The 18,540-nt window shown below is 41.6% G+C and overlaps 1 protein-coding gene across 1 annotated transcript; it reads right to left on the bottom strand.

Moving 5' to 3' along the window:
- Window positions 1–1,221: 1,221 nt before the first annotated feature.
- LOC117291665 (amino acid transporter AVT1J-like) lies at window positions 1,222–18,209 on the bottom strand. Its single transcript, XM_033773507.1, has 8 exons — window positions 18,020–18,209; window positions 8,131–8,230; window positions 5,769–5,943; window positions 4,659–4,850; window positions 3,879–4,120; window positions 2,565–2,783; window positions 1,858–2,053; window positions 1,222–1,438 (listed from the first exon to the last, which is right to left on the bottom strand). The coding sequence occupies exons 1-8, from the start codon at window positions 18,119–18,121 to the stop codon at window positions 1,288–1,290; spliced, it is 1,377 nt and encodes a 458-aa protein (XP_033629398.1). The 5' UTR covers window positions 18,122–18,209; the 3' UTR covers window positions 1,222–1,287.
- Between the last annotated feature and the right edge of the window lie 331 nt (window positions 18,210–18,540).

Below are 18,540 nucleotides of genomic sequence, written 5' to 3'. Positions count from 1 at the left end.
TTACGATCAATCTTTAGCTCTTTGGGGAATCGGCCACTGGGGCAGAATAATCCGTTGAGAAGCATTGTGCCAGTACAACGAATCTCAGTTTGAAACTAATCTCTTTTTATATAACTACATTATTTTGAAGTGAAATCTCTCTTAAAAAGCTTTACACTATTCCAAAAAGCTGCGATTATGCTTCTTACCAGCAGTTTATGTTAACATTAACAACCAATCTCCCCTATTAAACCAAATTAGTTTTTTTAGTAATAAAGCACGTCATGACCACACGACTCGCCGTTTGCCTATCAAGAGTCATAGAACATTTAAATTATTTGCGTATGGGAAACTGGGGACCCCAACAATTTGCAACTATGTTTTCTTTTACGTACCAAATTGCGTTTTCGGATATTTAAAAAAAATATGATGTACATGTATAGTAAACGTGACTACATCTCCAATATTCAGTTTGGTGTTGATATGATACAAATCTGAAACTAGCTCTAGAATGAGAACCGTGTTTAAAATAAAATCTGGCTCAAATTTATGTTTCTACATTTTCATAAATATATGTATGTATTATAACACAGTTATATATGAGGTAAATATTATGCTTTCTCATTCCGGCATATGCGTATAACAAAATTTAGATAGTATATATTATAATCCGCTATAAAGACAAGTTAGTAATCGTACTGGTACAAGCATTTATTTCAAATTATGTGTGATGGTATGACCATTCTACTATAATATTAGAACAGAAAAGTATATCATGTTATAATGGAACAAAACAAATTTGAAAATAATTAGACTCAGAATGTTTTTCAGTATAAAAGAAAAACACCAGCATTGTCATTTAACCATGTGCTTGATATGGTAATTTAATAATGAATACTAGGAACCAGACGAGCCTTGTGTTGGGAGTACAGGGAAATCCCTCCAAAGGACGGCACGCAATTCGTTTTAGCATAAAACCTTACTTGGTAACGAGTAATGGGGAGAGGTTGATATTATAACAAATTGTGAGAAACGGCTCCTTCTAATAATGACATAGTCGATTGCTTGATTGCTAAATCTGAGGTCTTGAAATCCAATTCGTGGAAAATTACTTCTTCCTCGAAAACTACGTTACTTCAGAGGGAGCTGTTTCTAACACTGTTTTATAATATCAACAGCTCTCCATTACTTGCAACCAAGTAAGTTTTTATGCTAAAACTTATTTTGAGTAATTACCGATAATGTCCACTGCCTTTAATGCATACACCAAGTGAGAAGACTGGCCTTTGACAATAGTGTCCAGTGTGTTTAATGGAACTGGATATAGCATGGCAGTGTTGAGTTGTTCTCATTATTAATCAGGTTGGTTATGCCTGTCACGGTCGACACCAGACCACCACACGTAGATAAAACAATGACTGTGAGAATAGCTAGGGTGAAGTACCATTTCAATGGACCCCTGTAACGTAAAAGCATACAAAAGGAATACTATGTCATTAATCAAGTTAAGGGGCAGCAGACATTACTGGTCTCGAATCTTCTGATGCTGCTTATTGATTTGTAGTTCTAGAATGAGTTAATCTGAATTATTTTGTTATATATTTATTTCTTATAATAATACACTCTGTACTCTGTCCTAGAGCAAAAGAGAAGAATTTTTAAAGACATTTTTCTTGTAAAACGCTTTAGGGTTATAATTATGTATACAAAAGAAGTTGAAAGTGCACAATGCATGTTTAACAAAAATATAGTGAAGAAATCAACGTCTTCAAAGTACACTGAGTAAAATATAAAAAACAAGAAATGGCAAAATAATATTTTAAAAGGTAACCCCATGAAACTACTGAAGAATGAAACATTACTTGCGTAATGACTTACTCTGGCTTCTTGCCGGCCGGTGCTTCCATGGATGCGAGCCTTAAATACACAACACAGGGTAGAATTCCGTTTACCAATGCCGCAATGGCGCCCCCAACGACAGCGAGATAAGACGAGAAGCTCGGGACAGAAAGAGCAACACACACTACCAAAATTGAGAAGACTGACCTCAGTAAAATCCGTTTCCATGTGATGGCTGTGAAGAAAAAAATAATCAATGTGAGACTTTGGAACGCTTGGTGGCAGCAGACATTACAAGAGTTGGCACCAGACTAGGTTTTCGAGCATGCGTAAATGTCTCCGGGATCGGTGGAAGTTAACCTATCTCCGAAAGGCTCTAATGTTATTTTAATAAATCATTTGAAATAGTTCATTATCATCTGTAGTGATGTTCTCTGAAGCAGAGGTCTGTTCCAAAACTCCTATGTTAAAAGCAATGACATAACCGCGACTAATTGTTAACAATGCCAGGGTTACCGATTGCAAAAACCGTAGGTCTCTAGTTAAAAAGTCAGTAATTATAGTATACACTTATCCAAATGATTAGGTGTTGTAATGTTGTCACAATCTGTACTTTGAGAGGCCATAACGAACTTTAACTGAGTGTATACATTTCGCCATTTAGGAGCTAGTATACCGAACTAAATTGACTACTATCAAGGCAAATGCAAGTAGTCACTAGAACACTATAACAATATCATACTCACTGTAAGGAATATCCAAGTAGTTTTCCAAATCTTGAAATAGAGGATTGTTTAAAAGAACGCCTGCAATGAGCATATGAATAGAGATGAATACGATCGCTATGATCTGGAAGGACTCTGTTGTGATCAGATCGATGATGCTATCTGAACCGACGACTGCGAATATATTCCCGTAGACAAGACAGCTAACGAGACCGAGTGTAGCATAGACCACACCGATACCTGTATAAGGTGCGACAAAGATAGTTATTTAAATTAAGTTGAAGTAAACGTGCTGTCATAGAAAGTAAATTTCCGTGCACCTTCTCTAGTGAATTTTTCCCATTCAGCTTGGACCTCTTTGACTAAATTTTCCTCGTCCGTGTTTCCCTTTTCCTTTGACATCCTAATCCAAGTTCCACCTTCAGCTTGGACCTCTCTGTCTAGATTTTTCCTTTAGTGCGGGTTTCCCTTTTCCTTTAACTTCCTCATCCAAGTTTCCCCTTCAGTTTGGACCTCTCTGTCTAGATTTTTCCTTTTTTGCGGGTTTCCCTTTTCCTTTGACACCCTCATTATATTCAAGTTTCCCCTTCAGCTTGGATCTCTCTGTCTATATTTCCCCTTAATCTAGGTTTCTCTTTCCTTCAACTTCCACATTCAAGTTCCCCCTTCAGCTTGGATCTCTCTGTCTATATTTCCCCTTAATCTGGGTTTCCCTTTTCCTTCAACTTCCTCATTCAGTTCCCCCTTCAGCTTGGACCTCTCTGTCTATATTTCCCCGTAATCTGGGTTTCCTTTTTCCTTCAACTTCCTCATTCAAGTTCCCCCTTCAGCTTGGACCACTCTGTCTATATTTCCCATCAATCTGAGTGGGTTTCCTTTTTCCTTTAACTTCCTCATTCAAGTTCCCCCTTCAGCTTGGACCTCTCTGTCTATATTTTCCCTTTATCTGGGTTTCCCTTTTCCTTTAACCACCTTATCAAAGTGCGCACTTTAGCTTGGACCTGTAGGTCTACATATTCCTTTTGTCTGGGTTTCCCTTTTCCTCTTTGCCCACCTCGTCCAAGTCTCCACTTAAGCTCGGACAACTCGGTCTACACTTTTCTTTTCCTTGGACATCTTCGTCTCAGTTTTCCTTTGAAATACTTAGGACGTTTTTTCCCCTATCTTAACCTGCAGGTCTTGGTCTTGACCATTTATCTGGACCTCCAGGTCACAGCAATGGTCCTGCTGAGACAAGAGTTCTCATTTGGAAGGCAGAAAGTTGACAAGAAATTAAGCATTTTCATCTATAAGAACTTAACAGTTCCCCGATAATATATTCTTCGAGCAACTCACCACAATACCCCATTATTGCTGAAATGGGCATGTCCTCTGGATTCTTCATATCGTGCTGGATTGTAGGTATAACAAATTGTCCACCAAATGCCGTCATAATGAGACCAAGAGATCCAAGTACTGAAAACAGTGTTGGTTTGACAGGAACAATGTCAGGATAGGCACCAATGTCCAACAGGGATCCAATGCCAAGAGATAGGTACCCCAGCACGCTCGTGGAGCCGGATACTATACACACGATTCTATTGGAAGATATAACAAAGTTTGTTCCTGTAATGTAAGTGATCTTTTCATAAGATCAGTAATTACGCACTCTAAGGTTATAAGGGAAGTTCAGTTTTAACTTTTCTTTTCAAAGTTGCAAGAGAACAACGACGATAACATCCTTGTTGCACAAATAAATGTTTGTGCTCTCTGATGCCTAGTATAAGGCTTCAGGCCTTAAGTCTTTTATGAGTGTGAAGTTTCCTCTTTCTCAAAAACTACTTCAGATGGAGCTGTTTCTCACAATGTTGTATACTATCAACCGCTCTCCATGGCTTATTGCCAAGTAAGTTTTTATGATAACAGTTTTTTTGTTTAATTACCAAAAGTGCCCTGGGGTGGACTTCACAAAGTGTTGAGAGTATATCTTATCTCGAGTTAGGACGAGTTACTAGCTTAGGACTAGCCTATCTCCTAAGACTAGTTCTAAAAAGTTAGGACTATTCCTAAGTTAGGACTAGTCCTAAGACTAGTCCTAAGTTCTCTGTATTGGGTTTAGCTCTATATGAAACTTACATCATATCCTTAGGTGACCCAAGCCACAGCAAGGGTGCTGCGGAAAGCACAGCAATGGCAATCAAGGCGCACATAGAAACTTCCACATGAAGGAGCTTAAAGAATATTAACTGAACAACGTCTGCCACTAGGAGGTAGGATGCAACGGTAATCCCAAACCCGTAGATTGCGGTCAAAATGGCAGTCACTCGCCTTGTTGGGCAAATAAAAACGTATATATACAATTTGAATACGACTTATGATGGAAGTAAAAACAAAACAAAAAACACTTGACATCTTGGGTATAGCTGTTAAAGACCAGTATTCTCCCAACATAAGCATGACATATCTGTGAAAATTTGGACTCGATATTGATTATCGTAGTTGCAAGAGAATATTGAAGAAAAAATACCCTTGTTGTACACATTTTGTGCGCTTCAGATGCACAACAAAAGGCTTGAGGTATGAAGTATTTAAATATTTGAGAGAGAACTATGTTACTTCAGAAGGAGCCATTTCTGACAATGTTTTACACACTCAACAGCTATTCAATGCTCGTTACCAAGTAATTTGTTTTTATGATAATATCTATTTTGAGTAATTACCAATAGTGCCTTTAAGGTTTCTTCTTTGAAAACATACTTAATCAGTATATAGGTGTTTTTGTTACCATTATGTTTAAAGCCAATGTTGAGCTATTTCAGTCATTGACTTTGCACCATTGGTGTTGGACTATCATTTGAAATATTATATTTTTCAAATTTTAACTATTTAATTGAAGAAACAATTCTTAGGAAATTATTTAACCTTTGAAAACTCACCACCTTAATTTGATTTGGGGGTGCACTGTGTACGGGGGCTATTTATTCAAAAGACCAGCTCACGTGTTTCTCTCTCAAAAGATTGACAACTTTAACAATTATGACAACTTTGCATTGGGGATAAAGAACATTAATTTTGGTTGGTATACTCGGTACTTTCCCGAGTTCTGTGAAAGAAATCACAGACATATTACTCGGGTGGGATTCGAACACACGAGCTTTGCAATTCTATAGCAGTGTCTTACCAACTAGAACACCGAGATTGCCCGGATAGCAAAATTTGTACAACTTTGACCAAACCACATCTCACCTTCCAGCATCCCCAAATGCCACATAACCGATGGAAGGGTACGGATGCCTGTTGATCTCATCCAGGTACTCGTCCGGGTACCAGCGCATGAGTACGAGCCACGACCTGGACAGGAGGACTCCTGTAAAAGCTGACGTCACGCAGCAAAGGAAAAGGAAGATAAAGCCATACCAACCTATAAGAAAGAAGATACAATATTGATTGGTTACGAGCTGTGAGTCTGGAATCCGTACGTTAGAGTGACGTATTTCCATTGTAAGCCACGCATATCTTCACACTAGACTGGTACCCTGTCTTTATCCGCAAGGTATACCTGCTTTTCAGAACCATTGATTGCATTGGATACGATGATTTCAATGTTTAAACGTGCAGTGACGGATAAGCCTTTCTATATCTGTGTTTTGATTGGTCCGATGTGAAGTTGGCAGCTGCACTTTCGGTTGTCTGCATACAATGTAGGTGAAAGGTGATTATGGACGGGGGTTTACCGATGCTTGAGGCAACTCTCTGGCGTAATTCACAAGTCTGACTTCAGATATTCAGGCTATCTTCATATACAAGCTGCTCACACTGATTACCGAAAAGGGGTTGCATTGAGCTTGCATCCCCCTTTTCTACTCTAGACAAATTTAAAGTTTTATCTTTGCTTTTCTCAAATTTTGTGATATTTAATTCTTTTGACAAACAAACAAACAAAAATGTTCCTAAAAAGATACACCTAAACTTATGCCAGCTTTGGGGGTACAGGAGCTTATGAACCGTAACACGGCAAGCTGTACAAACTTCTCCTAATAGCGCCCTCATTTAAAATACCCTCATTCAACCCATAAATACAATTGAGCGAGTTCGGGCGGAATGTTCTTGGATGCTAAAGGGTCACACCCAAAGATTATAGAGCGCCTTGCAGCGCTCTATAATCTTTGGTCACTCCCACTAAATAGGAGAAAACAGCGCATCGAGCTCATTATACCTTTTTGGGTTTTGGGTTTTTACCCATACACCGATGTTTGTTTACACTGTACACTCAGTAGGCGCTACTTTCCCGAGTCCAGTGAAAAAAAGTATCACAGGCAAATTACTTGGGTGGGATTCAAACCCATGACCCTTGCAATTCTAGAGCGGTGTCTTACCACCGAGATTGCCCTTTAGCTGGAGGCAGTTCGAATTCTATGTTTTGGCAGCGGGTACCACAACGATAAAACAGGTAGAGCTAAATATAATCTTTTGTTTACCCTCAAATTATTCTATATCCGACAGATTTGAATGACCCAAAAAGTGACCATTTGTGACCTGGGGGTTGTTGTCTTCCAGTTTGGTGTATTTTGGATTACATTGGGCCCTGAAAAATGTTCATACATGCTGAGAGGTGTAGGGACATTTTTAAAGATTGCTGCTCAGACGTTTGGAAAAATAACACTGGTGTAGGGGTGTTTTGGGTTGGAGGGGTGAGTACATCGACGGGCGCAGAGCTGCGACTCCCCTATATTGTTAAATTGGGCAGAGGGTCAAAGTTCAATAGTCAGTGAAGAATTATTCCCCTACTGTAAAAAGCTGTGAGACTTCTAAATGTTCTTTTTTATTATTCAGCATTTTCCACTGTATGCTTTGGGAGTTAATTTAGTGGGTGCATCCTCAAGGACACGTCAGATCGGGCAGGTTGTCCCATCACTCTGGTATGACAGAAAATTCTTTAACTGACTCTCTTCCCTTTCTCTATCAATGTAAAAGAGTGAAAAAGCACTCTTTCAAGAACCATATGAAGGACATTTTTTTTCGAGTGGTCTTCCACTCTTTTAGATTGAAGTTTAAATTGAAGGTCTTCCACTCTTTTAGATTGAAGTTTGCATCTTTTTGAGTGATATTTCAAAGGTTTGGTGATAAGCTTGATTGCACCGGGTGATTGCACGCATGAGCGGACGGACTCCACTGTTGTGTATTATTTTACTCCACAGAAATCGGATAAATACTAAGTATAGAGTGAACACACATCGGTATATACGGGGGGAAAAACAGGATTCTTTATCATCTTATAAAGTCTTAGTCTTGGTTCAAAGACCTTCACATGGATTGTTTCCCATTCATGCTACATGCATGGGCAGCGCACGTCTAGTCTCGCTACCAAGGTCAGCGCGCCGTATCGCCCGCTAGCTACAAAAGGCTATCCTTGGTTCGATTTCTAGCTTCCGCACAGTCGCCAACCAAAATGAGCTCAAGAAGAAAAGTGCGCAATCTGTCGGTTATCCCATTACATGTACATTACATTACGGTACGTTACGTTACGTTACGTTACGTTACGAGTATGAGAGAGTGACGTCTTGGATCAAGACTAGTCTAGTGTCAGCTGTAGCTGTGTCAAACTCACCCATATTACTCAAGGCGATCGGAACTAGCAGGAGACCTCCCCCTACGACTTTCCCAGTGATCATAATCACCACAACTGGCATGTTCAGTTTACGGTGCTCCTGAGGATTAGTAAGAGCCATTGAAGAAGTTTTAAATGTTTTGAATGATACTAATGTTGGATTTCAATGATAAATTAATAAAATTAACAAGAACCTACACAGAAACACCAGCGGTTATATACGTTCGGTGCTCTTATCCGCTCACACCATAATGTTATATATCATTTTATTATCATAATTATCATATATAATCCCATTATTTGGATTGTTGGCTATTGTACCAGCATGTAACCATTAGCATGTACATTAGTACTGCTGGTTTTGTCTTATGTCTAATGTATATGTCGGACTCTGTTATAAATTGCATATTATAACATAATTTTATTAGTCCGACGAAGAATTCTTACTTTAGTTAATAGTCCGACGAAGATTATTTTATTTAGTTTAAGTTGTCCAACGAGGATTCTTAAGTTTACTATAGAGTCATTGTTTCAACTTTCACCTCCTGTGTGGGTGTTAGTTTCTCTTAGTTTTATAATTCTGAGAAACATTTGTTTATAGTACCACATCCTTGAGAGGAGTGGCCAGAGTCACTGTCCAGGAATTCCTTGACCATAAGACATAGCAGTTGGTTGCCCCCAGGGACATGACGTAAGGCTATGTTGCAATGACTGTTGCAAGGTCAGTAGTTTCCTTGAATTGTGCCCGGATTTGATTGTCTTTAGCTGCCCACACGTTTTCTTAAGAACTTAGGCCACTAATTCTGTTCTCATTGGTCAAGCCCAACCAGAATGTTATTGTTTTAACATTTCTGGCCAATCATAGTTTAACTTTCCTGTCCGAGTGCGTGACCAGCTTGGTATATCCTGGCTCGTTTTCCTCTGGATCCTCAGAGCGAAAATCGGCCTAATGCAAGGAAGACTTCTTGAAAGTGTTTAGATAGTTACACTTTGCGTATATTTTGTTTGGAACATTTGTTACTTCCCTAAGTACGTTCCTAAACCCCCCTTCTTGCATCTTTACCATGTGCTCTGTTGATACAGACTAGCCCACAGGCCTCGCTTGGGAAGTTGACCCGGTTCAACTTTTCGCCAGTTCCGCTCTCAACCCCCTTCGTCGTCTTCCTGGAATTCGTCAGAGTCACTTCTTGGACTTCGGAGCCAATCTGATGTCGACCTCCCAAGACAGAGTCTCTGCCAAGTCCAGTGGAAGCGCGGAACCAGCTAAGACCTATTATATATCATTGTGTATTTTCGTTGCCATTAACTGCTTCAGTATTTATTATTGCTGTTTCATTTTACAAACCTGCGATTGTTAATATTTCCTCAGACTCATATGTGGTTGAGTATTTTTACTTGTTGTTTCACCTTGGTGAATTGCCGTTCAAATATCATTTCGCACAGTTGTGAACCGTTGATAATACTGAAGGAGTTAATATGATTTTGAACCATTGCCTTATTGATTGTTTTTATAACTGAATGGATTGTGTTGTATTTGTTGAATCCTTGATATTGAGATATTGAGATAATTTTCATAATAATAATAACTATAATTGAGAGAGAAGAGAATCTAACTAAATTGCTGTCTGTTGTGTTTTCTTTCTTAGCAAACATTCCGATATTCTTAATCGAACCACGTCGTAGGCTCTTGATTATTTGAAAGAGGTAAAAACCTGTGACAAAATTGGAGGCACCACCCGGAGTTTGCTTAATTCATTTAGAATTCCTTCATTGTTGTTCTTTACTGTTGTTGGTTTCGTATTCTCGAAGGAATTACAAAACTTTAAACGGAAGCATTTTCTAGTTGATTCTCATCTTGTGTTATTATATGAATGACCTATGCCATAATTTCTCCCAGTGTTTTAATATTGATTGCATATTTTGTTTTTGACTGAAGCACATTTTCTCCAACTTTTGACAGCATAACTTGTTGTTATTTGTTTGATTTAACGATTTGTTTTGTTACCATTGCTATATTTGTTGATTTACTTTGTATTTTGTAACTGTTGTATCAACTGAGCACGATGGATTTCTCTGATGCCCTAACCGATTTTTTAGCAGCACAAAACAAAACACTAGATGACTTGAAGGGATCCCTAGGCGTAGTTCCAGTCCCCAATGTAGAAGGTACTGACCCACCCAAAGTAATAGTTATAGATAAACCCAATAATAGGGCCTATCGACGACTGAGGTTGTTCTCGGGGCGTACCCCGACCCCAGCTGGTGAGTTAGATTTTGAGAACTGGAGAAGGCTCGCAAGACAACTCATCAAGGACGATAGCATCTCAGACGGTGAGAAGAGAAGTAGGGTGACGGAGTCTCTGGTTCCTCCAGCATTAGATGTTGTATGGGCCATTGGAGAAGGAGCATCGGCGATCGAGCACCTAGACTGCCTCTCAAAGGCTTACGGACTGGTTGCCGACGGTGATGAACTCCTGACAGTGTTCCGGTGCGACTTTCAGAGGGAGGGTGAGAAGGCATCAGAATATTTACTTCGTCTGCACACACTTCTGACCCGAGTCGTTGAAGAAGGCGGCGCTGCACAAGAAGAGTGCCCAAGACTCCTGTGCAGCCAATTCCAGAGAGGCTGCCTCTTCAACGACAATCTCCTTCACACCTTGCAGTTGTCCTCCAGGAAGGCGAACCCACCCCAAATTCTTGAACTACTTCGAGAAGTCCGGGTGGCGGAGTCCCAACTGGAGGACAAGCTGGACCGAAAGGCTGCTCACCGCTCCCCACAAAAGAAGGTCTCCGTCTTGGCTATAGAGCAGACAGTGCAAGCGCCCACTCCCGCCCCTAAGTCCACAGGTGAGGTGGAAGAGTTAAGACAGGCCGTCGACCGCCTTCACCGACGGTTGGATGGCCTCTTCAAGTCAACTCCAAGAGCCCAGCAAGGCAACCCGTCGTACTTCGGCAACCGACAGAGAAGCCAGTCTTTCTTCTGCTATAATTGCGGCGAGGAGGGCCACCGCAGTAGCATTTGTAAGTCACCAAAGAACCCGGCGCTGGTGCAAGAGAAGATGTTGACCCGCGCTACTGCATCCAAACCACAGAGTTCGGGAAACGACAGCGGACAGCAGTAGAGGGCCCTCCTGCCGTCCCCAAACCATCTAAGGGTCCAGCGAAACTGATGACAACTGCAACCAGGTATCAAGAGTCTCCTTCTTGTGATGATGTCTCAAGTATCCCCAGAGGTGTCGTCGGCGACCAGGCTACTACTCCTGTCTTCGTCGACGGACACTCCACGATGTGTCTCCTTGATACCGGGTCGCAGGTTACCTGCGTGACAGAGAAGTTTTTCCACCGTTTTTTGAAGCACCGCCAACTCCAACCCCTGTCGCACCTTGCGGTGATAGGGGCAGCCGACCAGATAGTACCATACAAGGGTTATGTAGAAGTTAGTCTGATGTTTCCTGCTGGCACTGCAGGGATGGAACACGAAGTTACTACCCTCGCCCTTGTGTGTCCAAGCCGACAGGGAAAAGATGATGTCCCCCTGCTCGTGGGCACAAATACTAGTGTCGTGAAGGAAATGTTGCGGGTGTGTCAGCTGACGGCTGGGAAACAGTTTGTAAACCGACTCTCCATTGATTGTGCTTGGGCGAAAGCGTACTCTTCTTCACAATCCGCCCGGACAGCGAGTTGTACTGCCGAAACTAAACCAGTTTCTCCTTCATTGGTCTCCTTAGATTTTGATTTTAAAGCTTCCCCCCTTCCCATCGAAGATGTAGATAGAGTTAAGAAATTGCTTCATGATAAGATCCAAGTTTTCTCTCAAGACGACTTAGATATTGGTTGTACGTCATCAGTCAAGCACACTATCAAGCTATCTGATGAGACCCATTTCCGAGAGAATTGTAGGCGAATTCCCCCCGCTGACTATGCTGATGCTAAGCAACATTTGAAGGACCTACAAGACAAGGGGATAATCCAGGAGTCTGCAAGCCAGTTTGCATCGCCGATAGTCTTGGTCAGAAAAAAGAATGGTGACGTCCGCCTGTGTATTGATTATCGTAAATTGAACAGCCGTACCATACGGGATCAATACTCGATACCAAGGATAGAAGACACACTCCACGCCATGAATGGTTCGAAATGGTTTTCCTGCCTCGATTTGAAGTCCGGGTACTACCAGATTGAGATGACAGAGGAAGATAAACATAAGACTGCTTTTTGGTGTCCTTTGGGTTTTTATGAATTCAACCGAATGCCTCAAGGCATTACCAATGCACCCGCCACGTTCCAACGACTCATGGAGAAGTGCATGGGTGAGCTTCTTCATAATGGTGTTTATGTGTATTTGGATGATATCATTGTATTTGCTAACACTGCAGAAGAGCACGAAGCCCGTCTTTTCCAGGTTTTGGACCGTCTCCGTCAGTTTGGATTGAAACTTAGTCCCGAGAAGTGCAAGTTCTTCCAGTCTTCGGTAAAGTGTCTTGGGCATGTGATTTCTGCTGATGGTGTTAGTACCGACCCGTGCAAGATAGATGCAGTTAAATCTTGGCCGGTCCCTAACAATGCAAGAGAACTGAAGTCCTTTCTGGGGTTTACCGGCTACTACAGAAGATTTGTCGAGAATTATTCAGCAATTGCCAAGCCCCTGAACGAGTTGACCGGAGGATACGACATGACAAAGAAGCGTTTTGCCAAGAAGTCCAAGAATAAACGTCATGCCAAGCTAAGAAGTCCAAATGAACCCTTCGGCGAATTATGGTCTCCATCCTGCCAGCTCTCCTTTGATGCAATTGTAGAAAAGCTGACCACTGCTCCGGTGTTGGGTTTTGTAGATTATAGTCGGCCATTCGTTCTTCACACGGATGCGAGTGGAACTGGCCTGGGAGCGGCGTTATACCAAGAAGATAACGATGGTCGCCCCCATGTTATAGCTTATGCCAGCCGTGGCCTGTCAAAGAGTGAGCTGAACTACCCTGCCTACAAGTGGGAATTTCTGGCGTTGAAGTGGGCGGTGACTGAAAAGTTCCGCGACTATCTTTATGGTGGAAAGTTCACTGTTTTGACCGACAACAACCCGCTGACGTATGTCCTGACGACCGCTAAGCTTGATGCCACCGGCCATCGCTGGTTAGCTGCATTGTCCAACTTTGATTTTCGTATCAAGTACCGTCCTGGCAGTAAAAATGCTGATGCCGATGGTCTGTCACGAAGACCCCAACCACCACCACCAGCAGATGACGAGTCAAGAGAAGTAGATGGAAAGATCGCTCAACTCCGCGATCGTGTGGACCATTACAGTGAAGAAGGGGTTTGCTCAAAGGAAGTGTTCCAAGCCATTTGCCAACGGCACAGTGTCAGAGTACAAGCAGGGAACACGACAGTTGGCAGTCCAAACGATGATCAGCCAGCCCTTGTAGAAAGCTTGACCGATTCCCCGCAAGTTATCCCACCTGAATTCGCTACCCAGACTGCGTTGCCTATGACGACCCCCGAAGAATGGAGACAACTGCAGAATGAAGATGATAATGTAAGACTGGTTGTTGAATGTGTCCAGAATGGTGTATGTCCCCGTGGTGTTGACCGAGCACAGATGCCCAGAGAGTCCCAGCTCCTTCTTCGTCATTGGGATAAGTTGAAGCTTGATGATGGTGTCTTATACCGCAGCAGTGTTAGTAATGGTCGTGAGTTGTCCCAACTTGTTGTTCCGAAGAGTCAAAGAAAAGAGGCTCTCCGAGGCATTCATGACGATGTCGGCCATCTTGGTTTTGACAGGACCCTTGATCTTGCTCGGTCTCGATTCTATTGGCCTAAGATGACTACAGATGTGGAGTTCAAGTGTCAAACATGTGAGCGGTGCGTACGAAGGAAAAGGAGAGCTATGAAGACTGCACCCCTTGTCTCCATCCAAACCACGGCACCTATGCAACTCGTGTGCATTGATTTCTTAAGTCTGGAACCTGATGCCAGCAACACCAAAGATATTTTGGTTGTGACAGACCATTATACCCGTTATGCACAGGCTTTTCCTACCAAGAATCAGGCATCTCATACGGTTGCTAAGGTGTTATGGGAAAACTACTTCGTACACTATGGGTTTCCAGAGCGACTACACTCCGACCAGGGACGGGATTTTGAGGCTCGTCTTATTCAAGATTTGTGTACTGTCTCCGGGATCAAGAAGTCGAGAACGACCCCCTACCACCCTCAGGGAAATGGGCAATGTGAGAGATTTAACCAGACGTTATTATCGATGTTGGGGACACTAGATGAAGAACAGAAGAAAAAGTGGAGATTGTTTGTTGGTCCCCTGGTACATGCCTACAACTGTACCAAGCATGCTTCTACCAACATGTCCCCATATTTTTTAATGTTTGGTCGTGAACCAAGACTCCCCTATGATGTTCAGTTTGGATTGCCGACACAGCAAGGTAAAACTAACCACGCCCAGTACGCTATTGACCTCAAGGATAGGATGCGTCGAGCCCATGAACTTGCCTCAGCTGCTATGGAGAAAACTGCTCTGAAGTACAAGGCCCGCTATGACAAACGAGTTCGTGACCATGCACTTGAAACAGGGGATCGTGTGTTGGTAAAAAATGTTGGCCTGAAAGGTCCACACAAACTTGCTGACCGTTGGAGCAAGACAGTTTATCGGGTACGACAATGACTGAGTCCAGATATTCCAGTCTACGTAGTAGAGCCGATCGATGATGATGGTCCACGAAAGACACTCCATCGCAATATGCTCCTCCCATGTGGATTTGTCCCCTCATGTGAAGATGAACCTAGCGTTAGGAAACGACCGCAGCCTAAGCCCCGCCTTAGACGTCCTCAGCGAAGACCACTCCCAACGCCACCGAGTGACATGGATGATGCCCTAGATTCTGATATATCTGATGATAATTTCTATGTTCTCCGTCCAGTTCCCGCTAAAAGACAGACAGCCCCACTCAACCCGGGTGCGCCAATCTTTATCCCGGTACCTTCAATAGATGAAGTCATTGAAGTATCCACCCCGACGGAGGAGAGTGAACCTGCCCAAGGTTCACCCAGCCCAGTCTCCGATGAGTCGATGCCCTCTGAGGAAAGCCCTACGGATAACACTTCTTCTTCACACCCATCGTCTGATGACACAGATGATAAGAAGACGGAGGAGGATTCTAACTCCGAACCCTCAAATCATGTAGCCAGTGGGACAACCTCAGTCGATTCAGATATTAAGGACACCCCTATTCCCTACCCACGGCGAAATAGGAAACCTCCTCAATATTATGGTTTTGAAGGACAGAATGCCAAACTTCTAGAGCAGCATTTAGCTATGCAACAAAAGGCTTTAGAAGTTACCAGTAGTTTAATTAGTGCATTTTATCACAATGATTAAGATTGTTAAGTTTGATAAGTAGGATGCATGTCGAGGACGCCATGATTTAAGAAGCCGAGAATGTCGGACTCTGTTATAAATTGCATATTATAACATAATTTTATTAGTCCGACGAAGAATTCTTACTTTAGTTAATAGTCCGACGAAGATTATTTTATTTAGTTTAAGTTGTCCAACGAGGATTCTTAAGTTTACTATAGAGTCATTGTTTCAACTTTCACCTCCTGTGTGGGTGTTAGTTTCTCTTAGTTTTATAATTCTGAGAAACATTTGTTTATAGTACCACATCCTTGAGAGGAGTGGCCAGAGTCACTGTCCAGGAATTCCTTGACCATAAGACATAGCAGTTGGTTGCCCCCAGGGACATGACGTAAGGCTATGTTGCAATGACTGTTGCAAGGTCAGTAGTTTCCTTGAATTGTGCCCGGATTTGATTATCTTTAGCTGCCCACACGTTTTCTTAAGAACTTAGGCCACTAATTCTTTTCTCATTGGTCAAGCCCAACCAGAATGTTATTGTTTTAACATTTCTGGCCAATCATAGTTTAACTTTCCTGTCCGAGTGCGTGACCAGCTTGGTATATCCTGGCTCGTTTTCCTCTGGATCCTCAGAGCGAAAATCGGCCTAATGCAAGGAAGACTTCTTGAAAGTGTTTAGATAGTTACACTTTGCGTATATTTTGTTTGGAACATTTGTTACTTCCCTAAGTACGTTCCTAAACCCCCTTCTTGCATCTTTACCACGTGCTCTGTTGATACAGGTAAGCTTTGATTATTTCTTTCATATTGTATAAGATTTATCACTTGTGCATTTGCCGTTTGAAAGATTTGTTCGACAAGGTAGTTGGAGTAAGACTCAAGATGGATGGTACAGTTCAATATGAGTTTAAACCATTATGTTGATTGTTCGAACAATGCTGCTAAGATGTATAAATTCCTTGAGTGTTTTATTGTGTAATCCTTTTTGTTGTTTATCATGTGTACGGAAAAGCTTTAGGAGTTCCGTCTATTTAATCGTATATTCCTCTTACTTTCTATTGCCGATATGATTTAGTTGTATATTGCATTTATTGCTATTTAGCAGTTAGATTTTATACTCAGTGCTATTCTTTTTCCGTTCGATACGTTTTACTGTTTGATAGAACCTATTTGGTTTATCGAAACACCTGTTATTTTATATACCGTGATTTCACTCATAGCGCCTTCCACATTTTGATCATTATGTGATTGAACTATTTCTGATTAGTATTTATTATATACTTTGTTATTGGTATGTTCCTACATTTTTGCTAAGCAATACCATGGCAATACGTAACTTTAGTTGTGCTGGACAAGCATTGTCCTTAGATAACCCCTTTTCACACTTGAAGGTGTCCGAGCACATTCCTTTCCATTTAAGTAGGCTAGACGACTGTTTGCTGTTACGCACGTAAACAGTTGTGACCTTTGATCTGGATTGACCACTATCGTGTTTTACACATACACGCACAGAAGTTTCTTATCGTTCCCTTATGTTTAAGTTTCATGAAGGTTATCAGTACGCACCGGAAGAGTGTTCGTTTTATATTTTGTTGTATGTTCTTTATATTTGTGTAAGTCATAGTTGAATTAGTTTATGATGAGTTAAGACTTTTAACAGAGCGAAAATCGGCCTAATGCAAGGAAGACTTCTTGAAAGTGTTTAGATAGTTACACTTTGCGTAGATTTTGTTTGGAACATTTGTTACTTCCCTAAGTACGTTCCTAAACCCCCCTTCTTGCATCTTTACCATGTGCTCTGTTGATACAGACTAGCCCACAGGCCTCGCTTGGGAAGTTGACCCGGTTCAACTTTTCGCCAGTTCCGCTCTCAACCCCCTTCGTCGTCTTCCTGGAATTCGTCAGAGTCACTTCTTGGACTTCGGAGCCAATCTGATGTCGACCTCCCAAGACAGAGTCTCTGCCAAGTCCAGTGGAAGCGCGGAACCAGCTAAGACCTATTATATATCATTGTGTATTTTCGTTGCCATTAACTGCTTCAGTATTTATTATTGCTGTTTCATTTTACAAACCTGCGATTGTTAATATTTCCTCAGACTCATATGTGGTTGAGTATTTTTACTTGTTGTTTCACCTTGGTGAATTGCCGTTCAAATATCATTTCGCACAGTTGTGAACCGTTGATAATACTGAAGGAGTTAATATGATTTTGAACCATTGCCTTATTGATTGTTTTTATAACTGAATGGATTGTGTTGTATTTGTTGAATCCTTGATATTGAGATATTGAGATAATTTTCATAATAATAATAACTATAATTGAGAGAGAAGAGAATCTAACTAAATTGCTGTCTGTTGTGTTTTCTTTCTTAGCAAACATTCCGATATTCTTAATCGAACCACGTCGTAGGCTCTTGATTATTTGAAAGAGGTAAAAACCTGTGACATATATTTATTAATTTTATTTATTTATTTATCTATTTATTTATTTCCAGACAGAGATGTTTCTTTTTACACAATGGTAACACTTACGTTCCGTTTGCTGTTGTCTTCATGGTCAACCCCAGTAGTAGGGGTTTCTGTAGGGCGCCCAGTTGTTAACAGTTCTATCGTCTCACCGTGTCGCTCCTTCATCGTTGTATCACGAGATACACAGCCCCTTTCTCTATGCTAGAACGTACACTAACTCCGACCGTACAACACTCGATCATGAAATATTCAAAACCATAATGTCTTTAACTACTGCCAACTACATACAGCACTCGACGTGTAAACTGTGCTTTGACGTTAATGTGCCCTCAGGTATTATTATGGTTGATGTGCTGTATACTATTTTGAATCGGTTGGCCATTGTTGACTCTGTCGAACCAGCGATGCGTGTTTGGGTAAAAATGTGCAAGGTCGACCACCATACTGGCAACACGCAGTTCGAACTTATTGAATAGATATGGAACGCCAAAGAGGCATTTAATCATCGGTGATGGTCTTTTGCAACCGGTGATCAAATTTGTCATCGGTGGTGGTCCTATGCGATCGGTGATCAACTTTAGCGA

The sequence above is a fragment of the Asterias rubens genome, chromosome 6 (assembly GCF_902459465.1).
Source record: "Asterias rubens chromosome 6, eAstRub1.3, whole genome shotgun sequence".
NCBI classification, from domain to species: Eukaryota; Metazoa; Echinodermata; class Asteroidea; order Forcipulatida; family Asteriidae; genus Asterias; species Asterias rubens.
The sequence above is the reverse complement of the archived record's forward strand: the minus strand, read 5'-3'. Positions and strand labels throughout refer to the sequence as shown.

What these genes read in the sequence shown, in the direction of transcription:
- LOC117291665 (XM_033773507.1), bottom strand. Translation starts at nt 18,121, where the DNA reads ATGAAGGAGCGACACGGTGAGACGATAGAACTGTTAACAACTGGGCGC. An exon ending in AAGACAACAGCAAACGGAAC is followed by an intron (nt 8,231 to 18,019) that starts GTAAGTGTTACC and finishes ACTAATCCTCAG; the next exon opens with GAGCACCGTAAACTGAACAT. An exon ending in GGGTCACCTAAGGATATGAT is followed by an intron (nt 4,121 to 4,658) that starts GTAAGTTTCATA and finishes ATCTTCCAATAG; the next exon opens with AATCGTGTGTATAGTATCCG.